The sequence below is a fragment of the Antechinus flavipes genome, chromosome 3 (assembly GCF_016432865.1).
Source record: "Antechinus flavipes isolate AdamAnt ecotype Samford, QLD, Australia chromosome 3, AdamAnt_v2, whole genome shotgun sequence".
In the NCBI taxonomy this organism is placed as follows: domain Eukaryota; kingdom Metazoa; phylum Chordata; class Mammalia; order Dasyuromorphia; family Dasyuridae; genus Antechinus; species Antechinus flavipes.
Window position 1 is genome coordinate 84,525,278 of NC_067400.1, and position 18,943 is coordinate 84,544,220.

General features: G+C 36.5%; 1 protein-coding gene across 2 annotated transcripts; it reads right to left on the bottom strand.

Annotated features, from left to right (window-relative positions):
- Positions 1–994: 994 nt before the first annotated feature.
- On the bottom strand, positions 995–18,864 carry NIF3L1 (NGG1 interacting factor 3 like 1). 2 transcript variants are annotated; one of them, XM_051983811.1, is made up of 7 exons: positions 18,642–18,864; positions 11,435–11,931; positions 10,212–10,374; positions 7,937–8,063; positions 7,179–7,317; positions 5,318–5,401; positions 995–2,315 (listed from the first exon to the last, which is right to left on the bottom strand). In XM_051983811.1, exons 2-7 carry the CDS (start codon positions 11,904–11,906, stop codon positions 2,131–2,133), a joined length of 1,170 nt encoding a protein of 389 aa, XP_051839771.1. In that variant the 5' UTR covers positions 11,907–11,931; positions 18,642–18,864; the 3' UTR covers positions 995–2,130. The 2 variants fall into 2 exon arrangements, with proteins under 2 accessions (XP_051839771.1, XP_051839772.1); XM_051983812.1 differs by having other exon boundaries at positions 18,632–18,864.
- Positions 18,865–18,943: the final 79 nt, after the last annotated feature.

Below are 18,943 nucleotides of genomic sequence, written 5' to 3' on the forward strand. Positions count from 1 at the left end.
ACTGGCCGTAGTTTGAGGACCAAAGGCCCGGTTGAAGTTGGATAACATGAATTTATAATGGACCAGTCAATAGTTGTTGAGACTTTCTCTGGATCTATTAAGCATCCTTTTACTCAAAAAACAGTAACATGGAACAGAAGTGTTTGTTAAGTGCTTATTGCCATGCAGTGTACTAAGTGTTGGGTTACAAAGGAAAAAAAAGCTTTGCCCAAGAAGCTCGCCTTTGATGGGGGAAAATAACATCAAGAAGGTTCAGCTTCAGGACAAATAGAAAATAAAAGCTCTGGGAGATGTGAGGAATCTGTCAGGACAAATGTTAAATCCCAGTGACCCACCATCTTAACCTCAGGACTGGAACTGGTGACTTCCCATCTGTCACCCAAGCAGTATAAAAAGCCAAGTTCTCAGCAACTGTGGGAAAGGAGGTAGTGGATCAGAAAGAATCTGGGCTTCAAGAGGGATTGATATCTAGCAAGACAAGGTGTACATCACCTATTGGAATATGGCAGTAGAGAAGTGGAAGGAAGTCTGACTGGGCTTTTTTGACTGGTTCTGGGGGTGGGGAGGTAGGGGGAGGGAGGAGTAAAGACTTATTGTAAAAGGACAACTAGATGGTACAGTGGCTAGAGCACTGGTCCCTGGAATCAGGAAGACGAGTCTTCCTGAATTCAAATCTGACCTTAGACACTTATTAGCTGTGTGACCCTGGTGACTTCACTCAGCCTCATTTGTCTCCAACTCTTATCTATCTGTAAACTGAATTGAACAACAAAAACTAAGTGATAATTTACAATTTGTGTGTTTTTAAAGGAAGTTCTCAATCTATTTAGGTTTCTCATTTTGTCACAGAGGACTAAAATAATTGCAGAAGAAATTGTTTTTACTAAAATAAACTGAACAAATAATCGCATTTACATTACACTCAGTGAAAACATGGATAAATTTGTGTATTAAATTTGGGTTGGTGGTGTGAGGAGTAATTGCAATAAACATGTTCTCTGAGCATAATCAGTTTATTAACAGAATGATGCATATGATGTTTACAAAGTAAGTCAGTATATTAGAATGCTATCTTAGGGATAAGGGAAGAGGGGGTAAGAGAAGGAGAAAAAACTTGGAACTCAAAATTTTAAAAGAGAGTTGAAAACTATTTTATGTAATTAGAAAAATAAAATACTGCTGAACTTAAAAAAAAAACACATATTGGCAGGGACGACAAAGTAGGTTAGACTGAACATCTCAATAAAGCTAACTCCAATGAGAAGAAAAGGAATCTTTTTTTTTTTTGGACATATAGGAAAGGTGGAGGCGAGGAAAGAGGAAATGGGGAGGATGCAGATTGGCATTCAGGTGTGGCTAATTCATCCCTCTCTCTGACAATTAAGGAATATTAAAATTGTTTTATGGGACTTACCTGCATTTTGTAATCTTAGGGGATAAGAACTACAAAGTTTGATCCCCCCTTTTGACAAAGATCAAGACTACCCTAATTGCACAAGGAAAGGCAAGGACTGATGACTTTTGAGAGGTCTTTTTGAGCAGATTAAACTGGTTGAGGCTTACAGAAAACAATCAGATGTTCCAGGGGCTAACTGACATAGCCTGAGTGATAACATTCCCTACCTTTCAACCACATGCCTGAGGTTAACTCCAGAACTGAGAAATGTGGCTTGACTGACAGGATGGAGAATGGAGCTAATTATAGAATAGAATCAATTATTGAATACAGAATAATTTTAATTTCCTCAGTGATACCATAAATTTGTAAAAATGAACACATGGAAAGTACCCTCTATGAGTTTGTTTACAGTAGTCTAGTGAAGAATATTGTAAGTAATATATAAGATAACATTAAAAGAAATCAGTGGAATAGAGTACTAGATTACATGAAGCTATCTTCTAAAAGCCAGTTTCCCTAATTTTTATTAGAGTTTATAGCAAACATCTTTTGTTTTAATACAGCATTATATTAGTCTTCACTAAGGCCTCAAACCAGTTCATTAAATTACATAAAAATGAAGAATTATAGGGCACACCACTTTGAGGTGGACTGATTATGTTCTTGAATACAAAGGCTTTAGGATCCAATGGATTTAAGTAGTGTCGTAGCCGAGATGATCCTGGGCTGTTTCATACTACCTGAAGAGGGTCTCTGTCTGTCTCTGACAAGATAATATGAACCTTATTCTCTAGATGGGCTGCCAGTGTGTTTTGAAGTTCTGATAGGAAGCCTCGTTCAGTGTTGCTATGTTCACAAAGAATGACATTTATCCCTTGGGCAGCAGCATCAAGGACATCATGGTGTGACATTTCACCTGTCAAAAGGAAGAATAACACTAATGAAGCAAAATGGGACAATTAGGCAATCTTTGGTATACTCCTACAGCACAAATGGACAAATCACAATGCCTGGAAGGATCCACTAGAGGTTGTTGTAGCCTCCTTTAGGAGATTAAAAACTTAAGATCCCTTGTAGCTTGGAGAGGCTGTACAGCCCACACAGCAAGTACTTAATCAATGCTCTTTGCCTGGCCTTGAATCCCAACTTCATCTTCAGTTGGTCTGGGGAAACCAAGAGGCTATCAATAAAGATAGGATATACCCACCACCTTGGAAACTACAGGATTGGTGTTCCTCTAGCACTACACAGGCAGATGTATGCTTTTGTTCCCACCTATTCTTGTAGTATTGAGAGCTGCTCTGTTTTACTATACTTGTTTTACTATAAGTAAACAAGCCTATCTATCCATGTGTGTTTATTATATGTATCTGTACCTATCTATATATATCTAATTATATAACTTTATCCAATGATCTTCAAGTTCTTAATACATACTTTGAGGATTTAAAAGTGAATTTATTCATTACTTTTCAAATCAGAAATAAAAAATTGTGTACATAGATTGAGCCAGGAACCAAATGACCACTTTCATGTCTGTATTTTAGTTTAAGTTGTCCACTCTACGGGGTAGGCCATTCTTCCCAATCTCTACCTATTCCTTGAGCAATTTCATTGTCATCCATGGTATTAAAAATATCATGTGGAATCAAGGCACCTCCAAATTATGGATGCCTGAAAACTATGGGAGTACTTATGCCCTGCTCTGCTGACAAGATGTATTTTCATGTAGAGATGGAGTGAGAATTGTATCTATAGAATTTTGTGTCACTATATCCTTATTGTATATCCTTGTGTTAGGGCAAAGTAAACTTTGCTTTAAAAAATATTATCAATGATTCAAGAGTGTAATATCTCATCTCTAATTTGAATCTGAATAGGATTCTGATGTGAGCCTCACCCCTACTCTGAAGTTAAGGAGGAAGAATATAGGAGAGAAAAACAAAAAGACATGAAAAATAAATACAGGTAGGATTCAACTTTATGCCTTTCACATTAACATACCAGCTTTGTGGAAAATACAGAAAGATGAAATGAGCCAACGGACAAGTCGGTTTTGAATGAAATGATTTCTAAGATCCTTCTACCTCTAAATGTTGACTGAATTTAGTTATAAAACAGAAAAGCAAAAACTGGTTGAAACTGATTTGAGAACAATATCCCCATCTTGTGGCCTTTTATGGTACTGTTAAACCTCTTTAAAGTCCAAGTTCTTTAAAACACACACACACACACACACACACACACACACACACACACACACACACACACACACACAAGCATCTTTTATGTGCAAGGCACTAAGACCATAAAAAATATAATGATTTACATTAGACTATTAGAACAATGACTCTACTGGAGAAGATGATATGTATATAGCACAATAAGTAAACACACACACAAAAAAGAACACAAACACATAAAAGAGAGAGCTTCTAGGCTGAATAGCATATCTTCCTTTCTGTGGTTTAAATACCAAGAAGCGATGCTATTACAATTTTTCATCTTCTCCCTGATCTTTATTCCTCCTTCTGCTATACTCTTTTCCTTTCCCAATCTGAACTTTTCATTGGACCAGTTCTACTCTATTTTATCTAATACTATTTTAAAATTACTCTCCAGTTTGGAACTACCAAAGGGCTATAAAAAAGTGCACCTCTTTTGCTCCGGCAACACTACTACCATGTATCCCAGAGAGATCATAAAAAAAAGGAGAAAGGTCCCACTTGTCATAGTTATAGTAGCTCTTTCTGTGGTGGCAAAGAATTGCACATCGAGGAATACCTATCAAGTGAGGAATGGCCGAACAAGCTTTGGGACAGCAATGTAATGGAAAAGTGTTGTGAAATAAAAAATGTTGAACAGGTGGATTTCAGAAAACCCTGGACTCATGAACTCCCATGCTGAGTGAGGTGAGCAGAATCAAGAGAACATTGTACACAGCAACAGCAAGACTGTGATGATCAACTTTGATGGACTTGGCTCTTCTTAGCAATGCAGTGATTCAAGTAAATTCTAATAAAAATTGGCCATCTGAATCCAGAGAAAGAACTACAATCTGAATGCAAATTGAAGCACACTATTTTCACATAAATTTATTTTTCTCAGATCTAACATATATTTCAACATATTTAACATATATTGGACTACCTGCTAGCTAGGAGAGGGAATGAGGGGAAGGAGAGGAAAATCTGCAACAAAAGGTTATGCAAGGGTCAATATTGGAAAAATTACCCATGCAATATGCTTTGTAAATAAAAAGCTTTAATGAAAAATTAAAAATTTTTTTCTTTCTCATGGTTTTTTCTTTTTTCTGATTCTTCTTTCAACATATGACCAATAAAAAAAATATACTTAAAATGACTATATATGTATAACCCACATTAGATTGTTTGCTGTCTTAGGGAAGAGGAAGGGAAGGAAAGGAGGGAGTTTATAAAAGATCTCAAAAATCTTACAAAAATGAATATTGAAAACTATCTTTACATGTAATTAAAAAAAATACTACTAAATGGGGGAAAAAAGACTCTCTAAACCTTATGGAAAAAGAGAAAAGGCAGCTGGCAGCACTAAGTTTTAGATAATGCACTCTTTGAAATTCTTACCCCTGCTAAGAGGGCAGCAGATGGATAGAACTGCCAGGCTTATGTCCTGAAGATGGCTTGTTTCTGAGACTAAACTCCATAATGGGCCTTGTAGATCAAACATATTAAAACGGATCATTTTCTAATAATAAATGTTCAGATAATTTCTTCCTTTCACGATAAACATTAGCTCTCCTGCCAGTTTGAATGCAGTTCCTTTTGCAAAAATAAGTTATTCTGAACTATTTATTTAAGGGCTAAATAGGGGGAAGGAAGAGGTTGCAGAATGGAGAGAGAGAGGGACTAGAGCAAGGACAGAGGATGCAATGCATACCTGTAAGATAAAGATCTGCTTCCACACCCTGAAGAACACTGCTCCCAGAACCAGCACACAAGGCTACTACTTTGACTTGTGATTCTTTAAGAAATAGCAAATAAGAAACAAATGTTCACTTTTATCTTAATAATAAACTCAGTACCAAGTGTGAATCCATATACAGTATAGACTATCTTTTGATCTCCCCAGTTATAAAGTAATGTTTTTTTTTTTAAACATGAACACAATTAAAGAATAATTAATGCATAATTTTCCTAGAGTTTACATGATGGGACCCACAAAAGCAGAAATCTATCCCTTCGGAACAGGAGAAGAAATAATCTCTCATATATATATACCACGAGCTTACATGATGGGATCCACGAAAGCAAACTATTCCTTCAGAATTGGAGAAAAAAATAATCTCTGTCATGTAGATACACAATGAGCCTCTTAATAACAGCCTGTCTACCTTGTGTTTATAAAGCACACATAATTTTAAAAATACTAGTATACATCACCTAATAAATTTTTCCCTAAGTTTACCACAAAATTGTAAGCTAGGAATATAAGGAATTTTGGTTTTAGAAACAAGACCATTGGAAGGATAACTTTTTGAGGTTAGTGAATCAAATGCAGGTATCAGAACTAGAAGCTAGATTACTAATAAGAACTGAAATGCTGCAAATCACTAATAGAGAAATGTAAATGATGCCTAATTGGGAAAAAAAAGCCCTCAAATTGGTTTTACTTTGAACTATTAATTATAATACTTTGCAGCCCAGAAGGTTGTTGTTGTTGTTGTTTTTTGATAGGTTTGGGCTCATTTTCTTTGAAAATTTAACCTTCACCAAGAATTTTTTTTTTTTTAAGATAAAGAAACAGCCTCAGAGAAGAAAATTTATTTGCCCAAGGTCATATATATACTAAGTGATGGAGCCAGGATTTAAACCCAAGTCTTTTTTAACTTTAAATACAGAGTTCTTTCTATTACATTGTGTTGTCTAGAACTAATGGGTGTGTGCACATGGTATCTCTTATGCATTTATCATATTCTAACAAGTTGTATTAATCTATGTATGTTATCTAGAGTCATAGATTTAGAACTAGAAAGAATCAGAGATCATTTAATCCAATTCTTTAATTCTATATATGGGAAAACTGATACTTATACAGTTTATGTGAGGTCACACAGAGGCAGAATTTGAATCGAGCTCTTCCAATTAGAAATCCATTCAACTATAATATCCTCCATAAGATTTAATGCAGTAATTCCAATAGTCTTGTAATGGATAGAACCATCTGCACCCGAGAGAGAACCATGGAAACTGAATGTGGACCAAAGCATAGCATTTTCACCTCCTTTTTGTTTTTGTGTTCTGTTTGCTTGTTTTTTTTTTTTTTTTTTCCCTCTCGTGTTTTTTTCAAGAATTCTCTTAAATAAATTAAAATGCCCAAAATCTATAATACAAAAATCCACTCACTGGGCCTCAGGCTGAAAATCCTTTAATTGTTTCTTGTGGATGGGTTAAACTACAATTCATTTAAAGCAGACTTTTCTTATGACTACTTCAATATAAGTTTTTGGTTCCCAAAAATCCTGGGAGAAGCCAAGAGAGAAAAGCCAATGTCAGTATAAGAATAACAGAGTAGGTAAGATCACCACTATCATTTCACTAAAGTACATACAGAAGTGTTAAAATTTATTTTAAATTATCACTCATTTTAAAAACCATCACCCATGAGCTAATAGCAAATCTTTCATTTTTTACTTGGACAAATAGATCCAAGAGTTTCAACATTATTTTCAGAGAAATTATTGATTGATCAATCTTCCTAGTGCATAAACTGGCATTGATAAAACATACATGTTATTTACCTAGAGTCCTCCCTACTCCAAGAGCTAGGCGAACATGGGATAGTTTTAGGTGCCTTTTGACTCGTTCAATCATGGTTGCCAGGGAGACAGATTCAGCCAATGTGCATAATCTTCCCATCCCAGTATTCTGAAGCAAAGGCTGAGGAGAAACAGAATTTTCAAAGATTGCAGGTACTCAGACGACTATTAAGGTACATTCTTAGGATATCTCTTTTTGAATATATTTTCTAGAAAGAAAATTAAGCTTTGACAAAAGAAATTGTTAGTGCTTATGTCTTTAAGAGTATATCCACATTTCAAAATGTATTTGTGAAGTGTACATTTTCCCTTTCTAACAGAATCTAATAGCAGGTTTCTCTTTTGCCCTCTTCGTATCCATCATTTAGTAGATTCAGGAAATGAAGTGCTATCTATATGGAAGAAGTAGTATTACTTTTCTCTTCTGGGCCTTGTATAATTAGTTACCTGATGACAAATATGATTGTATTTTGCTATTTATTTTTCTTGTAAAAATGTGAGGTAGCTTTTTTTGTTTATGAAGGCATATATTCCAGATGAGAATAGTTTTCAATTTTCATTCAGCTCAATAATTAAAACTTATGAATGAGAAAAAAGGAGAAACCCATATTACTGCTATTTTGTCTCTTAGAAAATTAAATACTAGTTAACTAATGACTCATTAATACAAATAATTTTTATGGATATTAAATCATTAACCAAAACTTTGAAATGAAAGAAAATAACTTATTTTTCATTACCTTCTCCAGGGCCAGAATCTCAGTTTTCTGATAAAGATGACTATTTTCAGAGAGAAAAGCCACCACTTGAAGCAATGCTTTCTGGGTACAGTTCAAACTGACTCGAGTTTGCTCTTCTCCATTATGCCTAGGGGGAAAAAACACCTCCAAAATTTAGGATAAGCACATATTAAATATATATTTGACGATATAACTACTGAAGAAATTACCTCAGAAAATCATTTTAGGTAAACTAAAAACCAAGCATGCAACCTTCTTACCTCTACCTACTCTATTTTCCTTTACTTTAGCTGAAAGTGTCACCTCTTTCATAGTGGTAGTGTTCCCCACACTCCAATGCAACTATTTTAATGACTTTGTTTTAAAAATATCCTGTGATATTATGATACATCATTATACAAATCCGTGCCCACTAGGCTCTTGTGCCTGTACAGTACATGGCACAAAATAGGCACAAAATAATTACTTATTGATTTATTAATGTTGATAATTAAGAGAATATGGAGGATTGCCAATAGTTTTTATCTTTTCAATCCAATCCAAAATGTTTCACTTAAAATTTTTTTATCTTGAAAATTTCATTTCCATATATGTCCTTCAACTCTCACCAACAAGTCATTATAACAAAGAATTTTTAAAAAAGAAAGAGGGGGCAGCGAGGTGGTATACTGAATGGAGCACTAGCCCTGAAGTCAGGAAGACCTGAGTTCAAATCTGGCCTCAGAATCTTAACACTTCCTAGCTATGTGACCCTAGACAAGTCACTTAACCCCAATTACCATAGCAAAAAATAAATAAAATAATCTTTAAAAGGCCCCGCTCACCTTCTTTAAAGAGACAGAAGGCTATGGATGTATAATATTGCTCATAATTTTATACTTTTTCAATAAGTTGTCTAATTTCGTTGAATTTGTTTTTATTTTGAGGCAACTAGTCTTGTTGAACTTCTACAGAATTCTTTGCTCTGTGGGATGGCCCTTTTACATAGGGGGAGGGAATGTGCGTTAGGGTTAAAAACAAATATAAAAAATTTAAAAATTAAAAAAAAATATTCAACATCAGAGAATTTTAACTGTTTTCTAGAAACCAGAAAGTCTTAAGTAGGTATCCATGAAAGCATTACTCATGAATAAAAAAGCAGTGTTAAAATGGGCCATTCAGAAACAGTGACTTTCAGAAAAAGCTGGAGTTTATAGTAAGGAAAAAGTAGAAAACCACTTCTCTGATATTTATCTAATTGTCACTTTGAATATCATGTAAATTTGCATTTTCCACACTGTATTTTCATGTGTCAGACAATATTCCCTGAAGTGACTAGGCATTAGATAGTTAGGTTTCCTTATTCAAAGTTCCATAAAGAGCAGAATCCAAAAAGTTCAAATTGTTACAAGTTATCTGGAGAACAATAACAGCCCACTCTCCTCTTCTTCCTTCTCCAATGATGAGGATTTAATGTTCAAATGAATATAATAAGGAATTTTCATACTTAAAAGTTACGATCCAAAAGACCACTTTTTAGTGATAACATGGTACAGGCTTCAGTCTTTTTAAGAAGCCATAATGTGAGCCTTGACATTTCTCAAGAGTACAGAGACAACAATTATACTTTTTATACAAAGGTATCTATGACTCATAGCGTGGCATACCTTGTTACTTTTTATGATGCTTTCAATTAGACTAAGTCAGCCTCTGCTTTTTAAAATGTCCAGCTGGAAATCTGGTTGTGGAAGTCAGTATTTTTTGGAAGTGGGACAATAAAGAATCACTATGAATTGCTGGGCCCTAGCAAAACAGACCTCTATATGGTGTGGTATTTAAATATTTTAAATTCTTGGGAATAGAAATCAGAAAACATGATTTCTTATATTTATTTCATGGTCTGTTTGTACTTTGGAGTCATTCTATAAAAGTCTATTCCTCTTAGGCCCTCAGGAAAGTTAGATGTGTGCATAATCATCCTATGCAGGAGGAAATGATTTATTTATTTAAATGATTTAATTATTATTATTATTTTTTATTAAAGCCTTTTATTTTTCAAAATATATGCGTAGACAATTCTTCAACATTAGCCCTTGTAAAACCTTGTGTTCCAATTTTCCCTCTGTCCCTCCCACCCCCCACATCCCCCCGCCTCGTGGCAAGTAGTCCAACATGGCAGTTAAACATGGCAGAAGTGTTACAATTTAATGATTATTAAAATCATAAAATAATTCAAATTAATGTGTGCCACAAATATCCTGAAAAAATAAATAAGCAATAAAGAAACACATAATACCTAGCAAAAAAGGTAGTTATTGAAACTTCCGGTATCTCTCTCACTGCAGACATAAACTTGTCCATGCTTGGGGTATCATTTATATTAAACTCTACTCGATGGGTTCCTATTGTTGGATAGCTAGGAGCTTTTGAAGGATGTATTGGAAGAGAGGTACAACATCCTAGGAAAAAAGCGCAGAACATTGGAAGATTATTACATTAAAAACAAAGACATTCTACTAATGTCTCCCTGAAATAGCTCATCTTGGTTTGGTGCATGCTCTGATACATCCTCCTGAGGCAGAGAGACTAAATGACGAACATCTACGAATGTTTATATGTCTAAGGAGTTGTCTAGTTAAGTTCAGAGAAGTTCATTACCAAATTGAGCAGGGGAAATTGAATTCTTCAGCCACAGCAACTCTTGAAAATTATGTATAAGTTTAGAATAGTTGTGGTCTCAGTTAGTTGGGGTAGTAACTATATCAATAAAATCATGGAGCCCTTAAATGCTTGAGTACTGAAGTATGAAGATACGCAAAAGAGTATGGGGGCAATAAACAACTTTAATAAAATACTAGTAACATACAAAGTTTCCATTAAGCTCAGGGATTCAAAGATATTAAAAATCGTATTCATTTTCAGAATGCTTTTGAAGAACAGAAATAGCTGGAAAGAAAAAAGTCAGATATTTCTAATCTAATTTAAACAAGGTAATTTATGAAACCTCCTACTTATTAAGTCATTTATTAGAATTATTTCTTGGTATACAAGGATATAAGTTCTAAGTACCTGTGGGTAATCTGTTGTCCCAATGTAGACCACAATATCAGAATAACTACCTTCATCTAACAGAAAAATCAAACATTAAATAAAGAAATCAATTTAAAAGTAGAAATACTATCTTCTTTACCTCTGCAGGGTAAGGCTGAAATTGTTGCATTCTCCCAGTGTCTAGCAAAGCATTCAATAAATACTTCTTAAGTGAATTATGTAGGTTGTTGAATATATTCAAATCATTGCTTTATTGGGAATAATCTTTTTTCATTTTTACGTGCAATTCAACTAGTATACTTCATTACCAATTTTTAAAAAAGATCTAAAGTGATCAAAATTTTGATCTTTCTCCTGCAACTGTCAAAAGCAGGCAAGTAGTAAGGAAGTTACAGTCAGAAAGGCTTTCCAATTTTCAGAGGTTTGTGAAGGGAAATTTAAAATGTCAAGAAATGAGAAAATTCTTACCAAGCCCTTTTGCTAACCAATTGTTGACTCCTTGAGGTGAAGCATCATAGGCAGTATGTGGAGAGTAGATGCCAATTCTGTTCTCCAAAGCCCGGATCACCAGCCGCTCCTTCCACGTTTTCCAAGTTATATGCTTGAGTGGTCGGAAAATAGGCGGATGATAGGAGAGGATGAGATCTGCTTTCATTTGGATCGCCTCCTCCATCACTTCCTCGGTCAGGTCATTTGTTAGAAAAAGTGTTTTCACAGTATGGGGTGGGCTTGGCTGAACCAATAATCCAACGTTGTCCCAATTTTCAGCTAATGAGAGTGAGGCAAAGTCATTCAATGATGAAACAAGAGTTTTCAGATCCATGAAAGGACGTAAAGGACAACTGACCAAAAACTGGAGAGCCTGGAACCTTCTGCTGACCAATGACTGGGGAGGCTGGAACTTCAGGGAAAGCAAGCGTACACAGGATAACAAGAACATGCAGAGAATAGGTGAAACACAGGATCTGAAATCAGAAAAACAGAAAATGGAAATGCAAACCACACTGTATGTCTATTTGTCTTGATGCCCTGCCCCTTCCTCTTCAAGGCCCCAAGTCCTACTGTCTTTGTGCTGCTCTGACCCATGACCCTAACCCAAGAATCATTCCCCTTTTTGTACTATTACAACTCTAATTATCAATAGTATCTTAGCATTCAAAGAGATAGTATGGATTAACAGATGTATTTGGAATCAAAACACCTAAATTCAAATCTTGTCTCTGAGACTGTATAATCCTAGGAAAATTTCTCTCTCTGAATCTTAATTACCTCATCTTGTAAATGGGGAAAATTCCAGTTAAACTCATCTCACAGGGTTGTTGAAGATTCTACAGAAATATCAACTGTTATTTAGCATATTCTACTGGGCACTGTTACTATTGTCTTTTTATGTATGTTTCATCTCCCTAGTTATAGACAGGAAACCATTTGAGGATAAAATCTTTTGTGTCCCCAAGGCCAATTGATATATGTAATTCATATTCATGAAAGATAGTACTGGATCAAATGGATCTATGCTAGTAGCAGATAACTGCTTTAAAGGAACTGGAAACTGAGTGGATGCCCATCAGTTGGGGAATGGCTGAATAAATTATGGTATATGAATGTTATGGAATATTATTGTTCTGTAAGAAATAATCAGCAGGATGATTTTTTTTTTATAACTTTTTATTGATAGAACCCATGCCAGGGTAATTTTTTACAGCATTATCCCTTGCATTCACTTCTGTTCCGATTTTTCCCCTCCCTCCCTCCACCCCCTTCCCCAGATGGCAAGCAGTCTTTTACATGTTGAATAGGTTACAGTATATCCTAGATACAATATATGTGTGCAGAACCGAACAGTTTTCTTGTTGCACAGGGAGAATTGAATTCAGAAGGTAGAAATAACTCGGGAAGAAAAACAAAAATGCAAGCAGTTTATATTCATTTCCCAGTGTTCTTTCTTTGGGTGTAGCTGCTTCTGTCCATCTTTGATCAATTAAAGCTCTCTTTATCGAAGAGATCCACTTCCATCAGAATACATCCTCAAACAGTATCGTTGTTGAAACATATAATGATCTCCTGGTTCTGCTTGTTTCACTTAGCATCAGTTCATGTAAGTCTCGCCAGTCCTCTCTGTATTCATCCTGCTGATCATTCCTTACAGAACAATAATATTCCATAACATTCATATACCACAATTTACTCAACCATTCTCCAACTGAAGGGCACAGCAGGATGATTTCAGAAAAGCCTGAAAAGACTTGCATGAACTGATGCTAAGTGAAGTGAGCAGAATCAGGAGAACACTACACACAGCAACAAGTTTATTATGTGATGATCAACAATGATGGACTTGACTCTTTTCAACAATGAAATGATTCAAGGCAATTTCAATAGAATTATGATGGAGAAAGCCATTAGTATCCAAAGAAAATTATGGAAACTGAATGGGGACCAAAGTATAGTACTTTCATCTTTTTTGTTGCTGTTGTTTGCTTGGGTTTTTTCCTCATTTTTTTCCCCCTTTTGATCTGAGTTTTCTTGTGCAGCATGATGAAAATGGAAATACATTTAGAAGAGTTGCATATGTTTAACCTATATTGGACTGCTTGCTGTCTAGAGGGGGAAAAATTTGGAACACAAGGTTTTGCAAAGGTAAATGTTGAAGACTTATCTTTGCATTTGGAAAAATAAAATAATTTTTAAAAAAGGGGGTAACTCTGATTGTAGCATCTCACTCAGTAAACTCCAGAAGCTCCCTCTGACCTTCAGAATCAAACATAAGGTCTTATGGCACTTAAAGACCTTCAATATATGACTTCTTTGTACTTTTTCAGTGTTCTTGGACTTGGTTCCCATGCACGCACTCAACAAACCAGCCAGAGTGCTTCCAAATTCCCATCTGCTCCCGGGTTATTTTTAACCTTCTGAATCTAATTCTACCTGTGCAACAAGAGAACTGTTCGGTTCTGCAAACATATATTGTATCTAGGATATACTGCAACATATCTAACATATATAGGACTGTTTGCCATCTAGGGGAGGGAGTGGAGGGAGGGAGGGGAAAAATCGGAATAGAAGTGAGTGCAAGGGATAATGTTGTAAAAAAAATTACCCTGTCATGGATTCTGTCAATATAAAGTTATTATAAAATAAAATAAAATATATATAAAAACAAACAAACAAACAAAAAAGCAAATTCCCATCTGCCTTTGAACTGGCTGTGCACCACAGCTGGAATGATTTCCCTCATTAACTCTGCCTCTTAAGATACCTTTTTTCCTTCCAAATGCTACTTTTTGTAGGAGTTGTTTTCCACTCTCTGAATTGAGTGGACCTTCCCTCTAAGGTTGCCTTCTATTCTTTATGTATTAAAAAAAAAAAAAAAAACATATTACTGCCTCCTTTAGAATGTTAAGTTTGTTAAAAGCAGGGATCCTTTTGGATCATTTCTTCATATTCCCATTGTTTAGGACACTGCTCAACATTTAATAAATGCTTGTTGATTATTTTAGACATGTTGAATCTGAGCTGGTATCTATGGTACATCTAGTTCAAACACTGAAGTGCAGAAGAGAGATTTATGGCTATCTATCTCACATCCTTCAGCCCCCGTTCAGTTCTCTTGCTAAGACCCATTTATTTTGCCTTTACAATATCTCTTGAATACACCCTTCTCTCCTCTGACACTGCCAATACTGGTGCAGGCTCTCATTACTTCATATCGGGACTACTGCCATAGCATGATGGTGAGCCTGCCTAAAGTTTCTCCCCCTCCAGTTCATCCTCTATCAACGATTAAAGTGACTTTCCTAAAGTGCAGGTCTGACCACTCCACTGGTTTCCTATGGCCTCCAGGATCAGATACAAAATGTTTTGTTTGTCATTCAAAACCCTCCAAAATCTAGTCCTTCCTATCTTTCCAGTTTTCTTCCTTCCCAACATGTACTGTTCCATCCAGTAACACTGGTCTCCTGGCTGTTGCACGATTAAGACTCTCCATTTGAAAACTTCCTCTGGTTTCTCCCATGCACAGAACATTCTCCCTTCCTCTTCTCAGACGACTGACTTCCCTGACTTCCTTTAAATCACAACTGAAATCCTACCTTCGATAGGAAGTCTTACCAACTGGTCTTAATTCCAATGTCTTTCCTGTTAATCACTTCCAATTTATTCTGTATGGGGCTTGTTTTGTATATATTTATTTGCTTATGGTTTCCTTCATTAAATTTTGAGGTCTTTTAGAGCAGGGTTGCCTCTCTTTGTGTCCTCTGTGCTTATCACAGTGCCTGACATAGAAGGTATTTAATAAGTGTTCACCGATTGATGGAGATACAGTAAAATATAGGAAGGGTTCAGAACAGAGCTTTCATACATCTTAGTAAGATCAATGTCATGAAAAGATAAATGAAAGAACATATAGGGAAAAAAACATGATTAACAGTATGATATGCTGCAGAGAGGTTCAAAGAATGAGAACTAAGAAAATCCTAACATTTTACAATTATAAGATTATTGGTTAGGTAGCAGCTAGATGGTGCAGTGGCTGGCACACCAGCTCTAGTTCAAATGCAACTTCACACATTTAACACTTACCAGCTGGGTGACCCTGGGCAAGTCACTTAACCCCAAATGCTTTGTAAACTGCACCCCCCCACCATCAAAACACACAAAAAGGTTATTGTTAACCAGTTTCAGCTGATTAATGAAGTCAGAAACCAGAATGCAAAGGAAGAAGAGGAAATGAAAATAATAGAAATCTAGTTAGAGGTAATTATTTCATTCAATAAACATTAAATTCCTATTATGTATAAGGGAAACATGCTAATCAATAAGAGAGGCAGAGATAGGTCAAGATACAAAAATGAGTATGACATCCATACTCACAAGATTATTACAATCTAGTGTGCTCTGGGGAAGGAAGGAATAAGACATTTAGATGTTTGAATATAAGACGGAATAGAATGTGAAAGCAGTGAAATATAAATACTGAGTGAAAGCATATCGAAGGCATACAAAAGTCTCTTTCAGCAAGTTTCTTCCGGCCCTATCAGGAAGGCTTAGATAAATTTGAACACAATAAAAGAATTGCCTATTGGTGAAGTGCCCTTGTTTGCATAGCTATAATTTCACAACCAATTTCTGCAAAGGTAGGTGAAAATTTTATTCTTAGAATCAACCACAGGCTGATTTCAGAAAAGCCTGGAAAGACTTACATAATGTGATGGAAAGTAAAGCGAATAGAAGGTCATAATGCTTCTATACCACCTTCATTGAAACTTTTTCATACTCACTGGAAAAAAATTCTTTCCAATCCTTGTGAAACCTACTTTCCCTGGTCACACACTGAGAAACAATTAAACACATCTGTCAAATATGCCCAGTTTGTGAAAGGGCTGCTAAATCCCCCATCCTGAAGCCTATTTGCAGGATGGGTACATACTTAGGGAAGAACTGGCAGATGGATTTTACACATATGGCCCCTCTCAAGGGCTTCATCTGCTTTTGTTGTCCCCTTTATTAATTGGGTAAAAGCCTTCCTTGAAGGCTCAGGTTTTTGCTAAAGGAGATCAAACCCATTTAATATTACTTATTATCGCTACCTTGCCTGTCACCCTCTCTACCCAATGCTTAACACCCTTTAAACATTATGGTTCTTGCACCCCAGGCTATCTGAGTGCTCCCTTCACTGTGTATAATGCCATAGCTTCAGACATTGTCCCCATCCTTTCAAGGATTCAAAAGCTGATATTTTGGGGAAAACATTCCTTGCTATTAATCCTGGGAAAAGCTGTGTGGAAGAGGCATTCATGATAGCCTCATCACTCCCGCCCCCCAGCCTTCCTCAGAGTAGAGTTCCTAGCTATTGTCCCTACTAGCTCCACTTTTAATTATCATTTTTGCTCGTTTGGCTCCTGCATTTTTAACCTACTTGTGAGATTTGTTTCATCCAGGCTCCAAGCTACGAACTTCCAACTATTTGTTCATCCTGAATACCACTGGCTAACTGATTCTGAATGCACCCACTGAATGCTGCTGCTGCCATCTTGCCTCCCCTCTTCAGTCTGGACCCCACTGGGCCCCTGTCCCTACAGCTATCCACCCCTTGTGAGCCTGAAGCAGCTCCAGAAGAGACCTCTGTTCCTTTGTCCCAAATGAATTTGGGGATGACTGCTTGAGGGGGAAAATGATGTAATGTGATTTTGCCCCTCCTCTCCCCACCCCACTTAGGGCTTCTGTTCTAATGGGTCAGTGGTCCTGGGTCTTTGGCTTTGGAATCTGCTTCAGGAAACTCCCAGTCTGTCTGATTCTGAGCACTCCTTAGTCAGATAGCTTCTGCCCTCAGGAAACTCCTCTGCCCAGTCTGTTTGATTCTGAATAGACTACTTCTCAGCTCATTGCTGATTGATCTGATCAGTGATAATCAAATTTCAGAGATCACCCTTAATTAATCTGGATATTACTCTCTAGCCTTACCCTAGGGCATAGAATTAATATATCTATTATTGAAAGCTATATAAGTATATCTCTTTGTTATGTTTCTTTACTGGATTCTCTTAGAATTCAGTCCCCTTAGTAATGGTGTACATTACTTTCAATAAAAACTTTGCCCCTTGGGGGCAAAAAAAAAAAAAAAAAGAGAGAGAGAAAGTAGAACCATGAGAAAATTGTACACAGCAACAAGATTATGTGATGATCAACCCCACAATGGCTTTGGCTCTTTTCAACAATGAGCCCAATTCCAACAGACTTGTGATGTTAACAGCCATCCACATCCAGAAAGAGAACTATGGATATTGAATGTGGATTAAAGCATAGTATTTTCAACTTTTTTTTATTGTTTTTCCCCCTTTTTTTGCCTTTTGATCTCATTTTTCTTGCACAGTATCATGGATATGGAAATATGTTTAGAAGAATTGCACATGTTTAACCTATATTAGATTGTTTGCTATCTTTGGGAGGGGAAAAGGAGGGAGAAAAATTTGGAACATAAGGTTTTACAAGGATGAATGCTGAAAACTATCTTTGCATATATTTGGTAAAATAAAAAGCTATTGAAATTGAGGGGAGGAGAGAATTAACCATAAAGAACTACAGAATTCTTTCCCCTCCTGGGCTATTTGGTATTGAGTTGAGTGTTTGATTTCCAGAGATTTAAAAAAAAAAAAAAAAAACCCAAACCCCACAACTATTCATTTTTCTCTTTCAAGGATGGGATCTCCAGAGAATGGGTAAACTTCTTATACTTCTTATAACTCCTTCCACGGCTGCAGATCTGCAACTTGTTTATAGTATACAGTCTTAGTGTGACTGTTGAATTAACTTCAATAAACATTTATTCAATGCCTGTTTTATTCGAGGCCCAAAATAGCGAACATTTAAGCACTTTACAAATCTCGTCTCATTTTATCCTCGCCACCACCCTGGGATGAGGAAACTTAAGGCAGAGGAGTGAAGTGATTTGCTCAAGAATACACAGCTAGCAACAGTCTGAGGCTGAACTTGAAGTCCAGCGTTTTCTCTACTGAGTCACCAGCTACCTCGTAAAGGGGGTTACAGAGAAAAGGCAAGACTTGAACTCAGATCATCCCAACGTTCACAGAAATCCTAGCAAAAACAAGCCAGCATAACTACATAACGCCAACACTTTGTATTTAAACGGTATATATTTTAACAGACCAGTAACCACCTTCGATCCCTTTGGGGTCAAGCGATCGCTCCGTTTCTGGCGGCGGCGGCCACGGCTCTCTTCTAGACCAGCCCTGGCGTCACTTTACCCTTTTCCCCACCAAGATTCCAACAGGTCTCCAGAACCCTTTCCTCCTCACACAACTTTGTAAGTTAGCCTCAGGAGATTCCGAACGAGCTCTGCGTAGGGTTGAACCTGACTCGGATTTAAACTCCTACAAGACCCGCCCATCACCACCTATGGGTAGAACACGCGAGCAGAACGTTCGCGATACCTCACCAGAGTCTCGTACTCCCTACGCC

Excerpts from the sequence above, each read along its gene's own strand:
- NIF3L1 (XM_051983811.1), bottom strand. The coding sequence starts at position 11,906 with ATGTTCTTGTTATCCTGTGTACGCTTGCTTTCCCTGAAGTTCCAGCCT. Across the intron at positions 8,064-10,211 it reads ATAACTACCTTTTTTGCTAG|GCATAATGGAGAAGAGCAAA; the intron begins GTATTATGTGTT and ends TTTTCCCCCTAG. Across the intron at positions 5,402-7,178 it reads TGGAGTAGGGAGGACTCTAG|AATCACAAGTCAAAGTAGTA; the intron begins GTAAATAACATG and ends TATTTCTTAAAG.